The 18,558-nt window shown below is 41.1% G+C and overlaps 1 protein-coding gene across 1 annotated transcript in view; it reads left to right on the top strand.

Moving 5' to 3' along the window:
* Nucleotides 1-15,886, top strand: part of ZEB1 (zinc finger E-box binding homeobox 1) — a 91,740-nt gene extending 75,854 nt beyond the window's left edge. The window contains exons 6-9 of the mRNA XM_072154059.1: nt 45-150; nt 788-2,553; nt 12,616-12,796; nt 14,765-15,886. Of these exons, the coding sequence (XP_072010160.1) occupies nt 45-150; nt 788-2,553; nt 12,616-12,796; nt 14,765-15,297 (2,586 nt within the window). The 3' untranslated portion in view covers nt 15,298-15,886. The remainder of the gene's footprint in view (nt 1-44; nt 151-787; nt 2,554-12,615; nt 12,797-14,764) is intronic.
* Nucleotides 15,887-18,558: the final 2,672 nt, after the last annotated feature.

The following is an 18,558-nucleotide window of genomic DNA, read 5'->3' as shown; positions in this document are numbered from 1 at the left end:
TCTATCTTGTAGTAGATACTACTTTTGTGTTTTGTGTCGTGCAGAGGCATGTAACACAATCTGGAGGAAACCGTAAATTCAAATGCACTGAATGTGGAAAAGCTTTCAAATACAAACATCACCTAAAGGAACACTTACGGATCCACAGTGGTAAGTACTTATAAACTCTGCTGGGGATGGATAATTTATAGGCGTTATTGTACACAGCAAGGCAGAAATGATTGCACTAGAGCACAGCTAGATCTCCATTATGTATGGGGGGGGGTGACCTTACAGTGCGATCATAGAAGTTCCAGCGCGGCATACCGAACCACTCGCTGTGTCTTATCCAACCTGTTTATCTATTGTATACCGGTTGATTATTAGGATAACAGCTTTTAGATGGATTGTAATTGGCGGAGAAGGGGTTGTCGTCACCAATGATGCTGTTGGCGTAACAATAAAAATTAGGCCAACCCGTTTATAAATTTTTGTTTACATATTGTATGTATTCTAGAACAGTGTTAAAGAACAATATTTTTCAACAAACCATCCCCACCCATTTAAGGGAATCTGTCACCTTGATTAAGATTCCTGAACTAACTGCTATGTTATGTAGGGCTATGCCACAGGTAAATTGTGGTGACGGATTCTCTTTAAATATGATGGATCTTATTGAAAGTGCTGAGAGTGTCCAGCTTGAATATTATTCTGTTGCTTGAAACTAACTAAACATTAACTATAATTTATAAATATATAAATTTGCATTGCCTCGTAATTTTATTATCTTAAACGTTTTGTCTTAAAGGAGAAAAGCCATATGAGTGCCCAAACTGCAAGAAGAGATTTTCCCATTCGGGTTCTTACAGTTCCCACATAAGCAGTAAAAAATGCATTGGAGTTATTCCAGTTAATGGACGTGCACGATCTGGATTAAAGACCCCTCAGTGTTCTTCCCCATCCCTTACTGCATCCCCTGGTAGCCCAGTGCGGCCACCAATTCGACAAAAGATAGAGAACAAGCCTTTACAGGAACAACTTCCAGTAAACCAAATTAAGACTGAACCTGTGGATTTTGAAATAAAGCCCATAGTGGTTGCGTCAGGAATCAACTGTACAGCCCCTTTGCAAAATGGGGTCTTTAGTGGTGGTAGCCCTTTGCAGGCAACCAGTACTCCTCAGGGTGTGGTACAAGCTGTTGTTCTACCAACTATGGGCCTGGTATCACCTATTAGTATTAATCTTAGTGACATTCAAAATGTTCTGAAGGTGGCTGTGGATGGGAATGTAATCCGACAAGTATTAGAAAATAACCACGCAAGTCTTGCATCCAAAGATCAAGGGACACTCACCTCTGCAACAATTCAGCAAGCGGGTCATTCTGTCATATCAGCGATTAGTCTTCCTCTGGTTGATCAAGATGGTACAACCAAAATAATCATAAATTACAGCCTAGAGCAACCAAGTCAACTTCCAGTTGTTCCACAAAACCTAAAGAAAGAGGTCCCAGCAGAGGTCTGCAAGGCGGAAAAATTACCGGAAGATCTCACAATTAAAACGGAAAAAGATACAAAGTTTACAGCGGACAGCACTTGCATGACTTCCGATGACGGTCCACAAAACACAAATGCACTTCAAGAACTCAAGCACTATGACGAGAAAAAGAGTGATCTACTTTCCGAAAGTAGCAAAGATGAACCTATCAAGTCTGAGTCGACGTCTGTGGACGGCACAGATGGAAATCTTACTCCCGGTCAACCACCATTGAAAAACCTCCTCTCTCTTCTTAAAGCTTACTATGCGCTGAATGCACAGCCAAGTGCCGAAGAACTTTCTAAAATTGCAGATTCAGTAAATCTACCACTGGACGTGGTAAAAAAGTGGTTTAAGAAAATGCAAAGCGGAGAAATTTCAGTTCAGTCTTCTAGGTCATCGTCTCCAAAACCTGAACAAAATGGTGTCTTGACAGAAAAAAGTACTGAATCGAAAGATGAGGCTGGAGCTCAGAATGGCCAAAATGACCTCCCTGAAAGTGAGCCTTCTGAATCATTGACAGCAAATGGTTCTAAGAGTGGCACAACCTCTCCTTCACCACTAAACCTCTCTTCTTTGACTAACTCAGAGGATGCAACAATCTCTGACGAGGGACTAGGCCCATCGGAGCAGCAAGCAGAACCTCTAGACTTATCCTTACCAAAGCAGCTTGGAAATGTACCGGAAAGACCTTCCATTACTAGCGTTTACCAGAGCAGTGTTTATTCTGTTCAAGAAGAACCCTTGAACTTATCTTGTGTTAAAAAAGAGCCAATTCAAATAGACAGTGTTGCAAAGACGGAGACGGCTCTCATTATAAACCCAAGTGCCAATCCCATAAACATTGCTATTCCTACCGTCACTGCCCAATTACCTACTATTGTTGCCATTACCGATCAGAACAGTGTACCCTGTTTAAGGGCACTAGCTGCCAACAAACGGACTATCTTGATTCCTCAATTGACATATACTTATGCCACCACGTCTACACCTGTCGTTCCCGAACCACAACAAAAAAGCCTCCAAACAAACGGGATACAGGTAATGTTTAATATGTTTTTTTGAAAACTGCATGCAGATATAGATTCTATTGACAGTTGTCAAAGAGAATGTGGGTTACTGGCCAAAGAATAGGTCAAGCCTGAACCTTGGTCAAATATGAGAAGGTGTGCTATCGGAACATGGGACATGTAATATTAAACCTTCTTGCAGGGCCTGATTAAGGTAGATCCCCTGGACTCAAAATCTGGCGGGGGCCCCACTGAATGGAGCCCAAACAGCGGTACACATTACTGTTCTAAATTATCATTAATATTGTAACCTTTCTCCTACATGGATATTAGCCTAGCTGCCACAGTGGCAGTAATACTGACTGCTCGTCCCAGTTGCCACGCCAGTTCCATGCCACACTTCCTTGAGCGTTCTATCGCCTCCTCAGGCGTTCTATCTCTCCTGAACTGACCATCGGAGATTTCTGGGGGGGCCTCATTATGAGTGGGGTGATGGGGGCCCCAGGGCACATGCTCCTAGAGCCCTCCCAATAATCCGGCTTCGCCTTCTCGAAACCAGTAACTACGGTCCACATTAGACTGAATTCTCAACCAGAAATTTACTTGTATGACAACTAGCCACGTCAATAAAATCTATTTCTCTGTTTATAATGAAGTATAATTGCCAAGAACAATTTCCTACAACAGTTGAACTCATGTGTTGGCCAGCGTTCTTATGAAGGCTATGTATTGTGGTTAATAGGATCATATATCATGATCATATATATGTAATATATATTACCTGACACCACATCTTTCACAAATACAACTAGTGGCAGGTTCCCATAGAGCCCTAGTAACTGACACCCTTTCATAGTTTCATAGTTTCTACGGTTGAAAAAAGACACTTGTCCATCAAGTTATCTTCTTTTAGCTAAACTTGTTTCCCTCACATACCCACAAAATCAGAGCTATAAACTCGCCAGGTATCAATGCATCTTTAGAGCGAGTCAAGGGGCATGACCTAATGTCATGTGACTAGGGTGACATCAACACAGGTCCTTTAGCCTCTTAGCATTAGCAATCTGTTCCCCATGCTGTACTACCCCATAAAAAAAATTACAGCATGCCTGTATGGACTTATGCTTCTCTCCATGCAGGCAGGTGATATCATTTACTTTGTTTTCATGATAGAAAACTGTAAACCAAGCATATATAATGCTAGAAGGCTAAAGGACCTGCAATGATGTCACCCTGGTTACATGACATTACTGCTACATGCAGAGATAGCAAGGGGAGGAGCTGCTGCTTTCAGCCCAAGGAGGCCATGCCCACCTCGACTTGCTATAGACATCCTTTGACACCAGGTAAAATTATAAAGTTGAATATATGGGAATCTGAGGGAAACAATTTTTAGCTAAAAGAAGGGCGTCGGTTAGTTACTAGGGCTCTGTGGGAACCTGCCACATATATAAAAACTAGATGTTTCTGTAATTTTTAGAAAACTTATGCCAGATACCCTCCAGCATCAGATGAAACTGTAGATGGTACAAACTGCTCCACTGCACAATCGCATTCACGTACTGAAGTTCTATGTTCGTTTATAAATTGTTGCTTTAATGGCCAAGTTTGGGGCCCTGAATCCCATCTGCATAACATCTTGTTGTTGGACTTGCCTCAAACCTGGTGACAGGTTCTTTTTATATATTTCTTGAAACATTTTTTTTTTTGTGTTGCCTGATTTGCAAATATGACCCTCCAGCTCTTCTCTGCGTTTCCTGGTACCAGATGTTGGAGTGGTTTCGAGGTGACGCGCTTTAGATGCTTGAATTAATTGGAAAAACGTAATATATTGTATGCTAGCCATTGCAGTAAACTGAACTCCATTAACAGGCAGCTGTATTGTAATTTATGTGTATATGTAGTATAAACCAACAAAACTGAGAGCAAGAAGTAATATCACCAGGTAACACCGGATTCTTATGTAGATGGAGTCTAAGTATTAGTCTTAGAAGCAGAATTTTCCTCTAACCATGGCAACGATGATCTGAAACGTCTATAGGATGAATCTCGAGGATCGTCTCGAGGACCATGGTGTGAGGTGTGTTCAGATGTCAGTCACTGGTTTTCTCGGAACGCTCCGATTTTAGAATTTGAAGACCTATAAGAAATTTTAAATGTTCCATTGGATCATTTTGCCCCTTAATCATCACAGTTTTAGCTCTTTAAAGACCAAGGGGGAAGGATTTGGAGAGTAAAAACTAATATTTTATTTTCTAACTCTTGACATGTGGTGTACATAGCAGGCGTTCTGCACATTGCTACTATTAACACGTGCCGGCGTACGTGTGGTTACTGCTCTTATTATTATCTGTAAGGCATCACTTCAGATTTTTTTTTTTGCAGCGTGTGAGAACTTGTAAATTAACCACAATGGGCACCACCTGTTCCTGTACTAATACTGGTATTTACACCTGCTACATACCTGCCCAATTCATTGCACAGCTATACAGCTTAAAGGGAAACTTTCACTCAAAATCAGCCCCCGAACTAAGATTACGGACTAATTGGTTGTCTATTCAATAAGCCTGTCAAGCTGGTTTCATGCATGCTCCTGTTCCAGTTATACAGGCGGTCCCCTACTTAAGGACACCCGACTTACAGACGACCCCTAGTTACAGACGGACCCCTCTGCCCACTGTAAGGTGTCTGTAATGAAGATTTACTGATAATCCTTGGTCCCATGACGGCAAAAAATTTCTAAACTACAATTGTCACTGAGGCAAAAAAATTTTTTTCTGGATCTACAATTATATCGTTCCGACTTACATACAAGTTCAACTTAAAGGAAACCTACCACTTCTGAAGGTAGGTATGAGATGCAAACACCGGGCACCAGCTCAGGGTGAGCTGGTGCCGGTGCTTAGTCTCGTTAGTGTTAAAACCGCGGTATCGCGGTTTTAACACTTTTTAAACTTTATAGTAGAAACTGCTTCGGCGCTGCGCGCGACCGTGCGTGCGCAACGCCTGCGGCATTTCCAATGTAGGGCCGAAGCAGTTTCTGCTAGAAAGTTTAAAAAGTGTTAAAACCGTGATACCGCGGTTTTAACACTAACGAGACTAAGCACCGGCACCAGCTCACCCTGAGCTGGTGCCCGGTGTTTGCATCTCATACCTACCTTCAGAAGTGGTAGGTTTCCTTTAAGAACGAACCTATCTTGTACGTAACCCGGAGACTGCCTGTAGTTTGAATGTGCAGACACAGATCTGAAAAGGAGAGGAGAGACATTGGCAAGAGAAGGATGTCCAGAAGAATGAGTGGATGTAGCTGAAGTGTAGCTGGACGGGTAGGGGGGTGATTATGTGAATCCGAAGCCTGGGGTGGGGGCTCATTTGCATATCTTTTTAAATCTCTTTTCTGGTGGGATATGAAATGGGAACATGGATGAAACCGGCACACTTGGCTAATTGAATAGGTAACCAACAAAACGATAATCTTAGATTACCAAGAATTGAGTTTTGTCTCCTCCATATGGCAAAATCCTCCCCCAAATTTAGCCCTCCTGAACAGAGCTGTACATCAAACCAGACCCCCTGACTGCAGTCCTTGCAGAGGATGCAAGTCCATGCATCATTATATGAAAATATGATACAAGGACTTCTCACCTGATGGCCAGACTGCAGCCTTGGCACCGAAACGGTCAAGATGGTGCCAGCGATGCAGTCCAGCCGGAAGATGAACAGTCCTTGCGTCAAGAGCCTAAGGGGTGAAATTCTTGAAAACTATCACTTCTCACCTTATGGGAAAGCATATGTACATACATATACATTTTCACAAATACTTGACTGCTCTCTCCCATTGGGTTTTGTGAGTTTCGTTACTTAAAGTGCAGGTCAAAATTTATATCTGAAAGCCCAACATGTAGTTTTGGATGCAAATTTCTTTTTAACCAATGGAACTGCGTTTTTAGATTTTTGTTTTTGAGTGGGACGTTTGATCCAGGTTGCATTGATCCACAACCATTTTAAAATATAGTATTGATTAAAGCCTATTTTTATTAACAAAGACTGCAAAAGTTCAATGTAAAGATGATTAAAAGTTCTCTATATTTAGGTATTTTTATGCACATTGGGTTGGATTTACCCAATGATCATAATTGTGGGGTGAATAATCTCCTGACTCCTGTCTGCTGCCATTACTGCATGTAACCGATGTATAACTATCAGATGTGGCGGTATATAGCACACTTAACTCTGCTAGCATCCTGTAGGGCAGTGGTGGCGAACCTATAGCACGGGTGCCAGAGGTGGCACTCAGAGCCCTCTCAGTGGGCACTCAGGCTATTGCACCATGGCAGAGTTCGCCAGACAGGGATCCTCCTGCAGTCTCAGGACTTGCCATGTTTAGCATTATTTTAATGGTATAATCCTGGTATAACTGAAGCTGCAGAGAGAGGAGGTGTGGACAGGGTCAGGTTATCATTGGAGCACTTCTGTGCAACTCCTGAATCTTCCTGTTTCGGGGGCTGTCAAGGGATGCTCCAGTGACAACCCAAATTTCCTCTCCTTCTGTCAAAGATATTGGTGCCCATTGAAAGCTGTGGTACAGCACAGAGCAAGAAAATTGCAATAAGTTACTGCTTGAATTGCTGTTTTGGCACTTTGTAAAAAATATGCAGGTTTTGGGCTGCAGTTTGGGCACTCGACCTCTAAAAGGTTCGCTATCACTGCTGTAGGGTGTTTGCAGGGTGCTGGTTGTGAAGGAGGACAGCTGGGGTCCTATAAAGGCCCCAAGGTATGCCCTCATTATTTGGCTATTAGAGGGGGGTTTCATAGGCTTCCTGTTGGTAATAGTGAGTATGTATAATGTGCTGCACTACAAAAATTGTGTAGTGTGTTATGCAAGTAATCAAATGATGTTCAAATACCCATATGGAACTAATAAACTGAACTTGGTGCCATTGAAAAAAAGATTTAACTCCCACAAAAAACAAGCCCTCATACAGCTATTGTTACTGAAAATTTCAAAAGTGGGGCTTGGTAAAAATAAATGACAAAAAACCGCTTGGACATTTTGGCCCAATATAGAGTGGTTACCCCTTCTGTGTCGGAACAGATGGCTCAAATCTAACCCAGTTTTCCACGTGAGGTGTAGTGTACACATTTTGATGAGTATATAGCGGCTATTAGCTGTAATTGGCACGTTGGGTTGATGAGGAGTGTTTCGTACTGGCGGCTCGGAGTGTTGCGTCGCGTTGCTTTGTTTGTTGTGACACCTGTGTATATGAGATTAGTGCTGCGCCGCAGTCTATGTGTTTACGCACATCCCCTTTACATTCATCACAGCGTGTGATAATTTCCCATTCCTCATCTACATTCTGAAGCAATAATGCTGCTTGTGTTTTCTAGCATTCTCAAATTTATATAAATGGAAATGATGAAAGAATCGAAGGGCTCGGTCTACAATCTAGTGAACCACTTTTATCTGAGGCTTTTGACTTGATGGGTGTCTGTTTCTTACTTTGTAATTTGGCTATGATCCCAAGTAGGGATGAGGAGACCCGAACCGAGTTCTGGCTTACCCCTGCTAGTAACACCTTTAAATGGTGCTGGCAGGAGTGTTAATCTCTTAAAGGGATTCTCCGGTCATAGCAAGCTAGCTTAGAAAAAAGACAACTGAGGGGAGACCTCATTACAAGGACAAGGGGGGCATCCACTACACCTAGAGGAGAGGCGATTCTACCATTGCCATAGACAGGGAGCATCCTCTACACCTAGAGGAGAGGTGGTTCTACCATCACCATAGACAGGGGACATCCTCTACACCTAGAGGAGAGGCGATTCTACCATCACCATAGACAGGGGGCATCCTCTACACCTAGAGGAGAGGTGGTTCTACCATCACCATAGACAGGGGACATCCTCTACACCTAGAGGAGAGGCGATTCTACCATCACCATAGACAGGGGGCATCCTCTACACCTAGAGGAGAGGTGGTTCTACCATCACCATAGACAGGGGGCATCCTCTACACCTAGAGGAGAGGTGGTTCTACCATCACCATAGACAGGGGGCATCCTCTACACCTAGAGGAGAGGCAGTCCTACCATCACCATAGACAGGGGGCATCCTCTACACCTAGAGGAGAGGTGGCTCTACCATCACCATAGACAGGGGGCATCCTCTACACCTAGAGGAGAGGTGGTTCTACCATCACCATAGACAGGGGGCATCCTCTACACCTAGAGGAGAGGAGGTTCTACCATCACCATATACAGGGGGCATCCTCTACACCTAGAGGAGAGGAGGTTCTACCATCACCATAGACAGGGGACATCCTCTACACCTAGAGGAGAGGCTGTTCTACCATCACCATAGACAGGGGACATCCTCTACACCTAGAGGAGAGGAGGTTCTACCATCACCATAGACAGGGGGCATCCTCTACACCTAGAGGAGAGGAGGTTCTACCATCACAATAGACAGGGGACATCCTCTACACCTAGAGGAGATGAGGTTCTACCATCAGGGGACATCCTCTACACCTAGAGGAGAGGTGGTTCTACCATCACTATAGACAGGGGACATCCTCTACACCTAGAGGAGAGGCAGTTCTACCATCACCATAGACAGGGGGCATCCTCTACACCTAGAGGAGAGTAGGTTCTACCATCACCATAGACAGGGGACATCCTCTACACCTAGAGGAGAGGCGGTTCTACCATCACCATAGACGGGGGACATCCTCTACATCTAGCGGAGAGGCGGTTCTACCATCACCATAGACAGGGGGCATCCTCTACACCTAGAGGAGAGGTGGTTCTACCATCACCATAGACAGGGGACATCCTCTACACCTAGAGGAGAGGAGGTTCTACCATCACCATAGACAGGGGGCAAAATCTACACCTAGAGGAGAGGTGGTTCTATCTACGCCATAGACAAGGATTCTTTACTGTAAGAGCAGTGATACTATGGATACTACTCTTTGCCAGGAGGTTGTTGTGGTGGACTCTTTGTACATGTTCAGGAGAGGCCTGGATGACTTTCTGGAGAGCAAAAATATCACGGGTTACGGGGAAAAACATTTAAGTCTTAAATGATGGACTTGTGTATTTTTCCAACCTTATATACATTTGACCCTCACAGATCACAAAAGTGGGAGTCCATTGTATGCCCCGTTGCACCCGAGATGACTGAAGCAGCCAGTCACACATGCGCTGGCAGCTCCATTCATCTCTATGGCCCTGACCGACATAGCCGAGCTCCGCACTCGTCTGTCTCCGTCAGCTCCTTAGTGATGAATCACGATTGCGGTTATTTCAGGTGTAACTAGGATGCAACAGACTCATGTTCTCGTGATCTGTGGGGGTCCCATCATCGAGATTCCCATCGATCAGCCTAACTTGCTACGACTGGAGGACCCCTTTAAATACTGCCAGAAAAGCCGCTGGGTCCGCCATCTCTAATTGAAGTAATATCTTCCATAAAGTTGTCCATTAGTCTTATATGGAGCTGCCCTATTTAAGGTAGCACTGGAAACATAGTTTTCTTTTTTTTTTTTTTTTACCCTGTATTTATGTAGCTTATTTATGTTTTCCTTACCCAGAATTCTCAGTGGAGAAAGGCAATCCATAAGGAGTTCAATTCCCTTCCTTACCCACATACAGGAACATGTTTAAGTTTGACATCCCCTATAACTTTTCCTTACTACATTTTCCCTCAGTCTAGAAGCCCCTGTTATACAATATAATAGTATTGACGTTACAGAAGGAAGGAGTCCAGATAATTCCCTTTAGCCTCTCTGGTAAATCGCCACCTATTGACTTGTCACAGCTGAGAGGATTGACTCTACTTCCTCCTTCAGGGTTTTAGCTTCCAAACATAGTTCCTAATCTTTTAATGGTTCATGCTTTCCTCCGGTCTGGCATCCTGAGTGACACAAACATTGTGCGAGGCACCTGTAGCCGCTTCCATCCGTCTAGTCATATCCTAATGGCTGCCAAACAATGAATACATCAGAGACTTGGGGCTGAAATCTGTTTTGTAGCTCATCATCGTAAGTTTCCTATCAGAAGTAGATGTGATGGTAGATTCCTCCTGCCTGCCTCTGCCCGAATCTGTAATATAATAGTCCTGGAACCTAAAATAACTTAACAAACTTTTATTTTAGTAAAATGTAAATTAATCGCAGAGGCTACTGGGGCGTGGAGTAGCCTTAGCTCCCAGTGCCCGGCCAGGATAGTACACGCCCCAGTAGCCTCTGTGGTTACTTTACATTTTACTAAAATAATGTTTTTTTTACAAGTTGGGTTCCAGGATTATTAAATTACAGATTAGGGCAGAAGCAGGAAGGAGGAATCTACTTCTAGTGGTAGATTCCTTGTGGTAGGTTTCCTTTAAAGGGAATCTTCATTTTAATGATAGATTACCTTTAAAACATTATTCTAACCCTTATTTCTTGTTTATACAACACTAAACATATTACTTTGGTAGAAGGCTAAATGCAAATCCAATTTTGACAAAATGCAGACAGAACCCGATTTAGGGCAAGTTCACTTAACATCTCCGTTAGGTCTTCAGCTATTTGCCTCAGTTATTGTGAGCTAAAACCTGATGAGGCAACTTAAGATAAGGTAAAGTGTAATGGAACAAAATGCAAGTCTCTCCATGTGTTCTACCACATCTGGTGACAATATGGCTACTGGCGAGCAGTCCCCTTCTTTCTGTACCTCCCCTTGCCGAATCCTGCCACTCTAAACCACGCCCCCTACCTCCTATTTGTCCTCTCCAGGACGCGTAAAGGTCCTGCCTCTACTAAAAACCTAGGGGAGATGTGCACTGCCCCTAAAACGGGTGGTCTTTTTATAGCATTCTTGATCCTTTGCGTGGTGGAATAAAAATCCTATACAAAGGGTCTCTTAATAAATTTGGCAAAGCTCTGTGCTAGAAAATTATTTTAAAAAGCCAACTTTTTGTTTCAGGTTTCCCTTATGCTCTCTCTAACCCTTCACTCTACAATTGACTTTAATGGAGCTTTATTTATGCATCCATTATGTACAATAGACACTGGAGTGAACTTGGCCCAAGACACATGTACAACACATTACAGAGAGTAACGATAAATTGTACTGTATAGAGGAGGATGCCTACATGAACATTTAGAACTATATACAGCACTATCTGTTTGTGTTTAGTCCCAAGATGACACATTTTAAAACTTATTGATAAGTTTGGTTACGGTCCAACTGCTAGAATCAAAAGAATGGTGGTCCCTCGCTGCCACTGATACACATGGAACCATAGTCCAGTATGAGTTCTACTACTCCATTTACTTCTATGAAACTACAGAAGCAGAGTACATGCTGCGTCACAAATCTGTGGGAAGGTTGGGAACTATATTGGCTAATACAACTTATTGATCACCCATTGTTGGGATGGGCAACGAGTAAGATTGATCGGCAGGGATCAGACTCTTTTGACTGTGAGTTTATTGAGACGGAAACGTTCAAGATGAGAGTGTCAACCTCTACATAGTCTACCAAACCCGTCTACCAAGCCAAGCATCTTACAAAGTACAGCGGCTCTACTTAGTATTTCAGCATAACCCCATTCACTTGGGGTCAGACCAAGCTGCAAACAAGCCATGCAACGTGATATGACCTCAGCAGTCTACTAAGTGCCACGACCAAGCCGAGCTAAGGATAGGTGGACACTGTAGCTGTTCTGCTTGTGTTTTTTCCTCTATAATCTCCTGAATATTGTAGACCTCTGACTAAAGATTGCAAACAGCAAATATCTTTGTTGCATATTAGAACAAATAGATATGAGATGCACAGATAACTGTAAATGGGCTTGACATCTCTCTGCACAGACCGGTACACCAATAATTTAATAGTCGCATCCCAACTAGGAATACTCCTCGCATTGTTCCTCGATTCCAGTGGAATCATGTTATACTCTGTCTGATCACAGTAATTATGTGAAACCTGTCCTGCAGGGGATGTAGCCAGCATTAAATTGCATTATTTATTAATCTGATTAATAGCGTGTTAACCGGTTGGGGTGTAGTGTGCACAGAATCCGAATGTAACTTTGCAATTTTGATTTTTAGGAAGAGCGACAGGATACAAGTTCAGAGGGAGTGTCAAATGTAGAGGATCAAAATGACTCCGATTCCACTCCACCCAAGAAGAAACTGAAGAAGACGGAGAACGGGCTGTATGCCTGTGACCTGTGTGATAAAATATTCCAGAAGAGCAGCTCCCTACTGAGGCACAAGTATGAACATACCGGTACGTAGTCTGTGTACATTTTTAGCCTTTTTCTTTAGGTTGGCCTAATGCTTTACTGTTCCCTTCTGTATCTCCCATACACAAAAAAATCCATCACTCCTGGTGCAAAATATGTTCCCCAAGAACAAGATGGGGCATGTTGATACTCGGATCCAGATCCTCATTTCCCTCAACATCTATGGTCTGGCAATTGTTGAGAGGCCTCCATACACAATAAATGGTTCTTCTGCCTGAATCTGTGGGTTCACGGTTTAATAATAAAAGGCTTGTCATACTTCCCGCTCCTATCAAAAAGGATTTGTCACCCGATCACCATATGTGGTACACCTAATCGTGTATTCTAGTCGCAAAATCGTCCTTCAACATTTCTCTCTTCAGATTTCTAATTAATGAAATGTAATTTGTTCGCTTAACTTTGTAGCATAATAATGACAAGTGCAATCTGTGTGTACAGAGATTCTTGGGGCTTGTGATAATCACCGATTACAAGAAAAGGCATAAAAACCAAGACGCTCCTGTCACTTCCACGCTGGGATTTAAAACGTATTTCTAATTTAGAACCCAATTCTAGGGCAGTTTAGATAATTGTGCACTTCATTTATTTCCCTCTTAGGTGATGATTTGTTTATTTTCCAGGGACTTTCATACAATGTTATTTTGCACAGAAACAAAGGATATGAATAAGTAACAGATGTTATGGGATAAGAATAATGTATTGGGGCAACTAAGATGATAAAACCAGCATTCGCAAGTTATTTTCAGACAAACTACTTTGATCTAGCAGCAAATGCAGTACAGCCGGTCCCCTACTTAAGGACACCTGACTTACAGATGACCCTTAGTTAAAGACAGACCCCTCTGCCCACTGTGACCTCTGGTGAAGCTCTCTGGATGTTACTATAGTCCCAGATTGCAATGATCAGCTGTAAGGTGTCTGTAATGAAGCTTCATTGATAATCCTTGGTCCCATTAAGGCAAAATATTTTGAGGCTCCAATTGGCACTGGGGAAAAAAAATCTTTTTGTCTGGATCTAAAAAATATATACAGTTTCGATTTGCAAACAAATTCAACTTAATAACAAACTTATGGAACCTATCTTGATTGTAACCCGGGGACTGCCTGTAGTTAGGTGAAGATCTTGCCCCAAGATACTTAATAGGGTTTTCCTATACTAGAAAAAAAATTGATAAGGTGACAAACCGGAAAAAAATATTCTTGGCTTTCTGAAGGGCGACTCCTGTTCTCAGGTGAGCTAGAAGTATTCACAGTTATTCTGCACGTGACCCTCCAGTGGTCATGTCTAAATAAGCAGTTTGTGATCACCAAACCGAGAAACAAGGGCGATCACATGACAAACACATAAGACTTTGCCTTTGATAGAGAGCCACCACCGAAAATACAAGTTTAGACGGCAAAGTGAGATTGAGTACCCGTCGTCAACAAATATGTCCACAGCTTTTCCAAAACTGAAGACGTTATTGGTGGTGAGGCTGTTACTCCTCACAATCCTCCTCACTCTTCCCCCCCTTACGACCACCATTCTCACTCTCTTTGTGAATGTGCCCAAAACCCCCAATAGGTAATGGATAAAAAAAATCTACAAAATGCCTTGCATTGACATTACACATTCACTGTATTTTACCCCATCTCAGACCTAAGAGAAGTTATTGCTACAACTGTATAAGTATGTAAGCTCGGTATTTCACTCTTATCTTCCCTCGGTGTCCTGTCAGGTCTTTGACCTTGAAAACCTGTTGAATGTTATACCTCAAATGCATTCCAAACATTCACGTAGACCAACCCTGTATTAGCCTTGGCACATTGTAAACTATTGGCAACTGGATAGTCATAAAAATGAACACAAAATCCAAACAGAATCAAGGTCTCCATTGTATTTCTAGGTGTTGGATACTATGTTGGTCATAAATGCGTTGCGTTTGATTAACCTTTTCATTCAATCTTTGCAGGAAAGCGGCCGCATGAGTGTGGGATCTGTACTAAAGCATTCAAACACAAACACCATTTAATTGAACACATGCGTCTCCATTCTGGAGAGAAGCCCTACCAATGTGACAAATGTGGTAAGAGATTTTCACACTCCGGATCCTATTCCCAACACATGAACCATCGTTACTCGTACTGCAAGAAGGAAGCGGAGGAACGTGACGGCATGGAGCATGAAGAGACTTTACAGGAGACCCTCAGCAACGAACATGTAGATTCCCAAGCTTCTCCATCTCAGATCGACTCTGATGAACGCGAGAGCATAACGCGGGAAGATGACAGCGAGAAAGAAGAAGAGGACGAGAAGGATACGGATGATGGACAGGATGAAAAAGAAGGTGTTCTAATGCACGATCTAGAGGAACCAGAGTTAGGGGTTGAATCAGGACCATTGGAAGGTACCATGAAGGATGACGAATGTGTAGATAAAATTGAAAATTCGGAACCAGAAGTTGCCGAAAATCACGTGTCGGAAAATGAGGCTGCCCAACCATAGCTGGTCTTCTCTATGTTTTCCACTATGGAAAAAGTCTTGACGTTCTAATGAAGTTTATTCTATATTATACATGCTTTTCTCTGAAACACAGTAGTGTGTATACTGTGATTTCTATTCACTACTGTGTTCAAAAAAAAAAAAAAAAAAATCCAGGTGTGCCTGAATCTCAAACTTAAAAAATTTTTCACAGCAATTTAAAAAAAAAAAAAAATGTAGGAAATGCGTTTGTTACATACAACGTCCAGTATATAATGACTCAGAATCGGGTTTTTTTTACCGGAAACCTGCTCATCCTTGCTCATATTCACATCTGGAAACATTTTTACTTTTATCAGTATTACGTTTTTTTTTTGTTATTGTGTTGGTTAGTTTGTACATTTGGGAGAAATTTCTATCTTTTTTTTGTTTTGTTTTTTTATTATTATTATAATAATTATTGTTTATTACCGTTACAGACATCTACTAAATCTGCTTCAGTATTTTATTTTATAAAAAAAAAAAAAAAAAAGAAATGTGAGTATAACTGCACTACAAAAATTCCTTTTACAAATCCTATTTTAAATGCTACTACTACCTTGTCATTGTCCAAGACCCGGGTAGAGTTTTATAGATAATATAGTTTGAAGAAAAATAAAATTATATAATTTACAGCATATTTTTTAGCCTTAAGACAGCGGCGTGGAAGGAAGAGGTGTGTTCTTAACAGTGAGTTACAATTTTTTTTATTTTTTTTTTTATTATTTTTTTTTCATGAAGCTCCTATTTGCAGGGACTAACAGTTTATTCTGGGGAAGTAAACTGCAGACATCAGTGTTCATATTTGCTTGGAAAATGTAGTAACTATATGAAGGATTTAAAGCTATGTATCTTCTCTTGGCCTTATGCAAGACTTTCTGTGCTGTAAGTGCCATTTTCAGTATTTTAAAGGCTTGGCCTTTATCTAATGGTGGTCTGTAATCACTAGCATTTGTAGTATTGGTATTTTATCTCTTCTATGTAGCTAAAGCCAACAAAGTTTTTAATCAAAATTCTAATTCCAGTCTTTTTATCCTCCCTTTTTTTTTTTTTTTTTTTTTTTTCTTTTTCTTTTTTTCCTTTCTTTCTGTCTTTTAATATTTTCTGTACACGGCCTTCCCGTGAATTAATTAAAAAAAAAAATTTCAACAAATTGCCAATATATGCTCCAAAATGCTAACTATTATAGACCTCGTTTATTAATGGTGTTAGCTATAAAATTACCAGTATCAGTATTAAGTTTTTTTCGTTTTTAGGCCTGTGCAACTTTTTTTTTTTTTTTCTCGTTTTGTGTACTGTACGTCTTCAAAACCCTGGCAGTATTAATACCCTTCTTACTGACCTGTACCCTTTTTAGTTTTAGAAAACTTTTATATTTATGTGTCTTATTTTTATATTTCTTTATTTATTACACAGTCTAGTGTATAAAACTGTAGTTTGTATTAATACAATAATATATTTTAGTATGAAATTTTGGAAAGTTGATAAGATTTAAAGTAGAGCTACAAGTGGTTCTCTTGCATTGAGATTTTGATTTTAAAACAGTGTTATGTTAACATTTATACTTGCCTTGGACTGTAGAACAGGTAATTTAAAAGACCGGAATGTATTAAATTTACACGTTCAATCAAATCCGTGTTACCGTTTATCGGGGATTTTGCTATGTAAAAGAAACTTTTTGAAATTCACTGTGAGACTTGTGGCCCGATGCCAAGCAGTTTATTTCGGATTAACGTTAAACACCACAATTATTGTCCTTAGCAAGCCAAATTAGATGACTTTTACGAAACAGTGTTGGGAAGTGGGAACAAAGTTTAACATTTTTTTTTGTGCCAATTAGTTCTTGTATTCATGTGTTATTTTTGTTTTTGGTTTTTTTTTTGTATGTTTTGGCAGGGAAAAAAAAAGCAAATGAAACCTACCTTTTTATGTTCATTGTAATATCATAGTCATTTTCTAGTTTTTTACCAAGCTCCCTCTCTCACAATAAAATACATCAACAAGTTACGCCGCTTCTGTCGTCTTTTGTTGGGTAAATTGCATAGCAGCAAGTTTTTTTTTTTTTTTATTAATATTTTATATGTATTTTCTTTTTTTTTTTTACAATTTTCTTTTATGCAAGATTGGTGGGGAACATTTACACTCCGAGGGCACAGAATAAAGGAAAATAATAGACCATGGTCAGGCCAGATTTGTGGAGAGCCAGCAATTTTTCCTTTCTAATACAATGGTAATTCAAATATGTCCTATAATTTACTGTGCGTAATAAAAAATTACAGTTTTGTCAAATACTAGAATCTTGTTCAGCTACTTAATATTTATATGAACATAAAATTCCTTCTAAAAAAATATAAATTTGGGCTGGCTTGCTTAAATATTAATTCTTCGGAAAGCTTTTTTAGAAATCTAAATTGTGGTTAATCAAGTACTGAACATGGGTTGTATCTAAATGATAACTGGCTGTATCCAGTGATCTTTTAAAGGTGCTGTATTATTATTCCCCCATCCACAGCACTTGATCGGTGGGGGTCCAACTGCTAGGAGCGATCATAAGAACAGGGATCCTGTTCTCACTAATTGTATGAAGTGTAAGGTGGAGCATGTGACTGATCCCACATTCAATACTATTGGAGTACTGGAAATTGCAGAGTAATCGACAGTAGTGGATTATAGTATAGGCGGTTGGGGGGTAGCCCTGGGCCCATAGCCACCTAAAACGAAATTATAGCCACCAAATTATATAATGAGAAGGGCCTTCACCCATGAAATCCTTGTACATCTGTTCCTGCTCTTAATACACATGTTCACAAGAGCCATTTCAGAACCTTAGAAGGTCCTCCAAGGGTCCCAAAACCACAGTTGGAAAGCATCCTCCATCCTCCAAGGAGCTGGTTCTATTATCACATGTAGGAAGTTATTTCAGACTTGTAGGTGCTATAATATTCATCCGCTCCTGAGTACTGTGTTATGTAATCACCGTCGCTTCTCAGAGAGCACCGGAGATACCCGATAGGACACTATGTGCAGTCAACTCTGCTCCTCCTCGTGCTTATTGTAATTTTACATTTTGGAAGCAGTTACAATGGCTACAAGTAAAAGAAGGTTGCAAATCATCTGTATTGAAATTGCCTTCAGATTAGGAAGACCTGTTTGCATCCATAGTTAAGTAGGGGTTCGTTCTCTGTGATTGCCACCATTGCCAAACATTGACTTCAAAGAGCTCCAGAGATCCAACGAGTAAGGACT

The sequence above is a fragment of the Engystomops pustulosus genome, chromosome 5 (genome assembly GCF_040894005.1).
Source record: "Engystomops pustulosus chromosome 5, aEngPut4.maternal, whole genome shotgun sequence".
NCBI lineage: Eukaryota > Metazoa > Chordata > Amphibia > Anura > Leptodactylidae > Engystomops > Engystomops pustulosus.
The sequence above is the reverse complement of the archived record's forward strand: the minus strand, read 5'-3'. Positions and strand labels throughout refer to the sequence as shown.